The sequence below is a fragment of the Cebus imitator genome, unplaced genomic scaffold (genome assembly GCF_001604975.1).
Source record: "Cebus imitator isolate Cc_AM_T3 unplaced genomic scaffold, Cebus_imitator-1.0 Scaffold129, whole genome shotgun sequence".
Taxonomy (NCBI): domain Eukaryota; kingdom Metazoa; phylum Chordata; class Mammalia; order Primates; family Cebidae; genus Cebus; species Cebus imitator.
This window is the reverse complement of record NW_016107444.1, coordinates 6623717-6631435: the sequence shown is the minus strand read 5'-3', so window position 1 is coordinate 6631435 and position 7719 is coordinate 6623717. Positions and strand designations below refer to the sequence as shown.

The following is a 7719-nucleotide window of genomic DNA, read 5'->3' as shown; positions in this document are numbered from 1 at the left end:
AAAAAAAAAAAAAAAAAAAAAAAATCAGAATAACACATCAAACAGTCTGAATACAAAGAATTAATGTGAGCTCTATGGCAATCTCTAGCATCATAAAACTTTAAAACTTTCAAAAAATTTCAAGGGAAATCAATGTTAAACTCAAATAGTTTCATAAATGGTATATTTATGCAATCCTATATTTCCGATTGTTAGATCAATTCACTGAAAAATTCAAGACCTTATATATGCCCCCTCCCCAAATTTCCTCGTGAATTACAATAACAAGAGATACCTTAAGAGGTGTGAAGGCAGAAGAATGAGGCAGGGTAGCAGCACAGCCCACGTGATTCAACCCTGACAGCGGCTAAATTTCAAATCAGAGAGAAGAAACAGAAGGCGGCATTTATGTTAGCAAAATGTCAGGTAGGCAGATTTGACTAGTGAAATTAGAAAAGGAAAGGTCACTGACAATCTTTCAAGTGGTTTACTAAGCTACTGACAGGGCAGAAAGAGGGTATTTGGGGGACAGAAACCCATCGACACCGTTTTTCCACTTGTATAATTCAGAGTAGTTTCAATACCTCATGCCACATTAATCAAGAAAGGAGAGGCATGATTTATTAACAATGATTTGATGCACAAATAAAACAGAACATCAACATTTTTAGCATAGTAGCCTTGAAACTAATGAGTCCTGTTCCTATGATGGGGGATTTTAACTACGCAGAACTGGCCTGAATGAAAACAATACTTTTTCAGCATTAATAAAAAATAAATATATTATAATTCAATATGCAAATACAGGACATGAGGACTCTGCATCAGCCTGAAGGATGAACCAGTATTTCATTTCTGCCTCCATGAAACTCCTAATGATCTACAAGAGGGTAAGGTGGAATTTCCCTTTTCTTCAAATCCTTTATTTTTTACCAACCAACATATAACTGGTTAGATGTATTAGAGATATAATTGCAGATACTAAATGTTAGAGTCTAATGTGTAGATATAATTATTGTCAATTAAAAAGAAAAAAATTTAATTTATTATATAGAATTTTGATTACAGGTAAGAGATGTTCAAAACATGAAAATTTTTCTCATTTGCCACATGGGGAGTGGAAATCAGAGAAGACAGTACTTTGAAAAAGGGCACTAGATAAAGTTTTATCTATTAAAACAAGAAAACGCCAAGAGCTTAAAAATAGTGAAGTCTTTATAAGTTAAATTAAAAAAAAATTTAAACAAGGACCACAAATTTCTAAACCATGAGATAAATGAACAATAAAACAAATGGGGGGCCGGGCGCGGTGGCTCACGCCTGTAATCCCAGCACTTTGGGAGGCCGAGGTGGGTGGATCATGAGGTCAAGAGACTGAGACCATCCTGGTCAACATGGTGAAACCCCGTCTCTACTAAAACTACAAAAAATTAGCTGGGCATGGTGGCGTGTGCCTGTAATCCCAGCTACTCAGGAGGCTGAGGCAGGAGAATTGCCTGAACCCGGGAGGCGGAGGTTGCGGTGAGCCGAGATCGCGCCATTGCACTCCAGCCTGGGTAACAGAAACTCCGTCCCAAAAAAAAAAAAAAAAAAAAAAAAAAATAAAAAAAAAAAAAAAAAAAAAAAAAAAAACACAATAATAAAAAAAAAAAAAAAAAAAAAAAAAACCACAAATGGGTATTTAGGAAAAGGTATGTATATATGGTCAACAAAATAAAGCTGTAGTTTTAATGAGTATTAACATATTTTTCTTTGATAAAAGAAGCATGTAACACACAATGTATTACGTGTATCACAAAATCTATCTTAAGGCAGTAAATAATAAAAATATACCAAAAAACAAAACTGTGACAATGGTAATATACTGTGTATGCTTTAGCAGTTTAGATTTCCCAGGCCTTCTTTTTAATCAAAGGTACTGGAAATACTGCCAATCTCAAATATAAAAATGAAAAATAGAAGTGGAAGAAGAGGAGTTAAAACGAACTTCATATTCTTTTAAAATTAGACCTGATTTAGATGAAAGCAACAGAAGCTTGAGGAATAGCCCGAAGAGAATGTCCATGTAACGGATATTAGCTGTTAGAAATTTTTATTTCAAATCCTATGTTTCAAGGTCTTTAAATCAAATCAAACATTTACCTTACCATACCATCAGAACTTTTCATCATGAAACTATTTAATAATCAGTAGATGCACAGAACTTATGTGTCCATTCAGGAAATATTCACTGAGCACCTAATATATTCCAGGAACTGTGGTAGGGATGGAGTATATTAAGGCATATTAACACAAAATAGAATATCCGTGTGCTCATGAAGCTTATAGTCTAGTAGTCTAATAGAAAAGAGACTATAGGCCGGGCGCGGTGGCTCAAGCCTGTAATCCCAGCACTTTGGGAGGCCGAGGCGGGTGGATCACAAGGTCAAGAGATCGAGACCATCCTGGTCAACATGGTGAAACCCCGTCTCTACTAAAACTACAAAAAATTAGCTGGGCATGGTGGCACGTGCCTGTAATCCCAGCTACTCAGGAGGCTGAGGCAGGAGAATTGCCTGAACCCGGGAGGCGGAGGTTGCGGTGAGCCGAGATCGCGCCATTGCACTCCACCACGGCTAACAAACACCCTTCAACAAAAAAAAAAAAAAAAGAAAAGAAAAGAGACTATAAAAGAATAAACAAGTTGGGCACGGTGGCTCATGCCAGCATTTTGGGAGGCTGGGACAGGAGGACTGCTTAAGCCCAGTAGTAAGAGAGCAGACTGGGCAACACAGTGAGATCCTGTCTCTACAAAAGATTTTTTTAAAAAATTAGCCACCTGTGGTGCATGCACCTGTAGTCCCAGCTACTCAGGAGGCTGATGCAAAAGGATCACTTGAGCCCAGGAGGTTGAGGCTTCAAGGAGCCATGTTCGTGCCACTGCACTCTAGCCTGGACAACAGACGGAGACCCTGTCCAAAAATAAATAAATAAATAATAAAATGAAATTAAATTAAAAATAAAATAAAAATAAAAAACAATAAACATACTATGATAAAAAAAATTACTGTGACAACAGTAATCAACTGTACTTCCTGGGCCTCCTTTTCATCAAATGTACTGGAACTCCTGTCTACTTATTTAACTGCCAATAAACTGTGGGCTGATTTAAGGGTAGTGGGCTGCAGAGAAGCCATGTTAAAGATGTGACATTTAAACAAATACCTGATAGATGAGTAGGAACTAATCAAGGGGTATATGCAGTGAAGGAAAGGCATTCTATGTAAAAGGAATAGCATTTGCAAAGGTCTGAGGTGGGAAAGGGCTTATTATATCTGAAAAAAATGCTGGTATAGCATAAGCTCAGAGGTGAAACCGGAGAGGGAGACAGCAGACAGAGCAAGAAGGAACTTCTAGGCATGTTTTGATTACTCTAAGAGCAATATGAAGCCTTCTGAAGCACAGTTTTGATAATATGAGGTTTTATTTAAAATATGACTCTTTTTGCAGTGTTGGTTACACACTATTTGTCATACCAAGAAATGTGAGATATGGGGCCGGGTGCGGTGGCTCACGCCTGTAATCCCAGCACTTTGGGAGGCTGAGGCAGGGGGATCACCTGAGGTCAGGAGTTCAAAACCAGCCTGACCAACATGGCGAAACCCTGTCTCTACTAAAAATACAAAAATTAGCTGGGCATGGTGGCATGCACCTGTAATCCCAACTTCTTGGAAGGTTGAGGCAGGAGAATCGCTTGAACCCAGGATGTGGAGGTTGCAGTGAGCCGAGATTGTGCCTCTGCACTCCAGCTTGGATGAAAGAGCAAGACTCCGTCTCAAAAAAAAGGTCATTGGACTTAGAAGAAATTCCTTGCTTTTAAATACCATCCAATTTGGAGGAACAGACATGAATACTGATAACTAAACATAAGTGAATGTGTTCTGACAAATGGCTGAAGGAAATTTCATATTTCACACTAAGGGGATTTTGCTGTTGTTGTTTTTCTAAATTCCACTGTTTCCTTGACAAAAAAGTCTTGGCACTCAGACTTACATCACTTACTATATGTGTTATTAAATCTTCAGTTTCCTAAACTGTTTTCAGTTACAGCATGGGAAGCAGTACAGCATGGTGTTTATAGCAGGTTCTCATATCAGCCAGACAGATGTGGATTCCCAGCCTTGCACTTACTAGCTATGTGACCTTGGACAAGTCACATTCTGGACATGATATTCTGTGCCTCAGCAACCACTTGTAAAAAGGTGGTAAGTTTAACCTTAACTCTTAAAGTTGCTATGAAGAGTAAATGAGATAATTTTGCTAATTGTCTGGATCATCAGAGGCTCTCAGTATTTCTCTATGTTAATTTAAATTATTATTTGCTTTTTATGCCAATTCACTTCCATTAAAACTCTAGAGTCTGATGATTGCAATCATCTATAAGACTGCCAAGTTAAAAGGCGCTTTATCCATCTCAAAGGAAATGAAGATTGCAGAGTACACAGAAATTTTAACAGACCATGGAAGTTTATATAATAGGAATCTCATGCTGAAGCATGCAGTTCATGCAATAGTATGCGCAGTGGCAGCAGTTACTAGCACATGAGACAGAACTGCTGTAGACACTAGAATTCTGAATCGCGCTACTATGAAAAAAATAGCATAAAACATGATGGGAAAGAAATTGTATAAATGGTTAGAATCCTTTCACAAGGCTAATAAAAGTAAGATTTTAAATAAATCTTCCATCTTACACTCATTTTCAGCTGATGAAAGAGGAAATAAAAGTAAACCAGTGTTAAAAATGATCAGTAGTTAATGTTTTGAGTTTACAAAATGAACATGAAGGAATAATACTGAGATATAAGTATTTGAAACCAAAGTTAAGGATATTCAGTAGCTTAAAATGCATAATAAAATAGGATGCCAAATATACAGTTGCACAATCAGGGTCATGGGGTAGTGGACTCCACTTAACACACAGGTGGCCCATGAGCCAAATTAATGATTAATAAAGTAAGTGCTCCTGGAATTATAACTATTTAAAAAATGAGTATTATGATATGTCCCTGTTCCCAGCACACATACAAGGCCAATACGGTTTGCAATGCAAATGCTTTACTTTTGGAGGCACTGACAAAGATATGAGCTGCAGAATCTGAAACACTGGGTAAACCACAAATGGTAATGTAGAAAAATGGTTTATTTATTTATAAAGCATTTAGTAATGATGCTCATCATGTTTTATGGTATTTAGATAGTTTCTGAATAGTGTAATAGCTGTTCTTTAATCTCCAAACACGGAAATGTAAAACTCCATTTTGTGCAAAACTCTTACCACTAACAAGGCACTATCATCAGTGTGCTGAGACCTTCTGGATGGGAAGGAGCACTGGAGAGGTGGAGAAAAATGAAGCAATGTCAAAAAGAGACTACGCACATGTGTGACATATTCACAAATACACAAAGAAAGAGACATATTAAGACATACTTTTGAAGATGCTGACATAGAGGACCACATTCACAATCATCTGGAATTCATGCATTATAATAATCAATAAGTTGGTTCTGAGTACTGATGTTCTCCCAGAGTTTAAACAACTTCAAATATGATCTTATTGCCTAACACCTTCCAAAGCAAGGAGGGAACAGAAAGCTGGAGAGAGATGTAACAATAACATAAAGAATTTGTAGTCATTTAGTAAGCCAGTGACAAACAAGAAGCCCAAGAGTCATGATTCCTAGTCTAAGTATCTCTTCATTTTCTTTCTCAAACAAAATGAAAAGTACAGTTACAATTTTTAGAACTATATATTTTATTTTCCTGTGGAACTTTAGTTTTCTTGAGAATGAATTATTTGAAAACAATTATCAAGAAGGAAATACCAGAGTAAAAAAGAAAAAATATATTAAATTTGTCAAACTTTGATTGTCAAAAATTTGTTAGAATTACTACCAGGTGAAGAAAAGACAAGTGAAGATGCTCGAGTCAATCTTTCAGGTATTATAAAAATACATAGTGTCCTTATATTTAAAAAAAAAAGTCTTATGTCTGATACAATTATTAAAAACCCTTTATAATGGACAAGTGGGAACATTTCAAACAATACATTTCCCATATGAGAAATACTTGTGCTTTAAAAACACTGCACTGAAAACTGTTGCTTGTAAAGCCCCATGTGTTAGGTTTTCAAATATTTTATAAAAAGAAAAATCAAAATTCACATGAAGTAATGCTTTTATGCATTTTTCAAGGAGGTAATGATCATAAACTGGAAAAACTGGAAGGTAAAGATAAAGGGAAAATGGTTAATGAGAAAGCCAACTGCTATAAAAACATTTAGTAAGCTTCATTTTAACAGATCAAAATAGATACGTAGATCTTTAAAAGGTTAAGTGATTAATTTTATGTTAATCTGTAATGAAAATGTACTATTTGATATTATAAAGTGAATGTATAATTGATAACTTTGAAGCTGAAATAGTATCTAAGAGTCTTTTTCTTGTTTAATATACACTCCATTTATCTTTGCCAGGACTCTACACACCATGCTTCAAATATGGAGGAGACGGGGATGATGCCTCTGGTGGGGTCAGGGAGGGAAATATAATCTCTAGATGGATATGTATAGCTGAAAAAAGCCTCCATCTATAGATTCTAATAAACTCCTTGGCTTGTATCTTCTCCCTTGTCAGTAGAATTTTGTGAGGAGGGAAAAGGAAAAATGGCAATATTCTGATCACTGAAAACATGATAATCACACATAAACATTTCATTTCCATTGCAAAAATAATCAATTCCAAAGAAAAGGTGATTACATCAACTTACCTCATTATCTAAGAGGGGTTGCTGTTTTTGTGGACTTTGTGATGCTTTTTGCTGTATAACCCCAAAACCCCCCAAAAAGGGAAGTTGGTTAGAGTCTGGTACACGAAAATAACAAATTATATTTACTAAAATAATCACTCACATTAATTTCTTTCTCTCTTCTATACAGAATTTTTCTAGATTACTAGTTAGAACGTGTTAGGTTGAAAACTTTAAAAACTATATATATACCTACATGAACACATATCTCTTACTATATTCTCTCAATGAACTTACTCTTTCCCTCTAATGGCTTCAGTTATCACTCTAATGCTAGTAACTTGATCTATAAGCAAATCTCAGGTTTGTATTTTCAAGTGTCTGTGGAAACTCTCTCCCTGGAGACCCCACTCCACTCCATATTTGACACATTCAAAGACAAACCCAACATGTCCCATACTAACGGGTTATTTTCTCCAATTTGTTATGTCTAATAATAACATCATAGCACTGGTGTACAGTCCCTGCTTTACAACGTGTTCATACTGTATATCTGTGTATAAGGTATTTCAGTTTTTTTTTTGAGACGGATTCTCGCTCTGTTGACCAGGCTGGAGTGCAGTGGTGCGATCTCAGCTCACTGCAGCCTCTTAAAAAGATAATCACTTCACCAGGTGCAGTGGCTCACGACTGTAATCCTCACACTTTGGGAGGCTGAGGTGGGTGGCTCACCTGAGGTCAGGAGTTCAAGACCAGCCTGGCCATCATGGTGAAACCCCATCTTTGGAAAAAAAAAAAAAAAAAAATTACCTCTCCCAGCTCTTACTCCACTTCCAACCTTACAGTTGACAATCTTCTCTGTCTCACCACTGTACAGTACAGTGATTAAGAATATAAGCTCTAATGCCAAACTATGTGGGTTTTCATCCTGGATTTGTCACTTGAGTTGGTAA

At 36.4% G+C, this 7719-nt stretch overlaps 1 protein-coding gene across 1 annotated transcript in view; it reads right to left on the bottom strand.

Moving 5' to 3' along the window:
• The window catches only part of LRCH3 (leucine rich repeats and calponin homology domain containing 3), a 106286-nt gene that overhangs the window by 23553 nt on the left and 75014 nt on the right, over nucleotides 1-7719 (bottom strand). Inside the window, exons 12-14 of the mRNA XM_017541024.2 lie at nucleotides 6788-6845; nucleotides 5297-5350; nucleotides 275-346 (exon numbers count right to left, since the gene is read on the bottom strand). Coding sequence (XP_017396513.1) covers nucleotides 275-346; nucleotides 5297-5350; nucleotides 6788-6845 — 184 coding nt within the window. The remainder of the gene's footprint in view (nucleotides 1-274; nucleotides 347-5296; nucleotides 5351-6787; nucleotides 6846-7719) is intronic.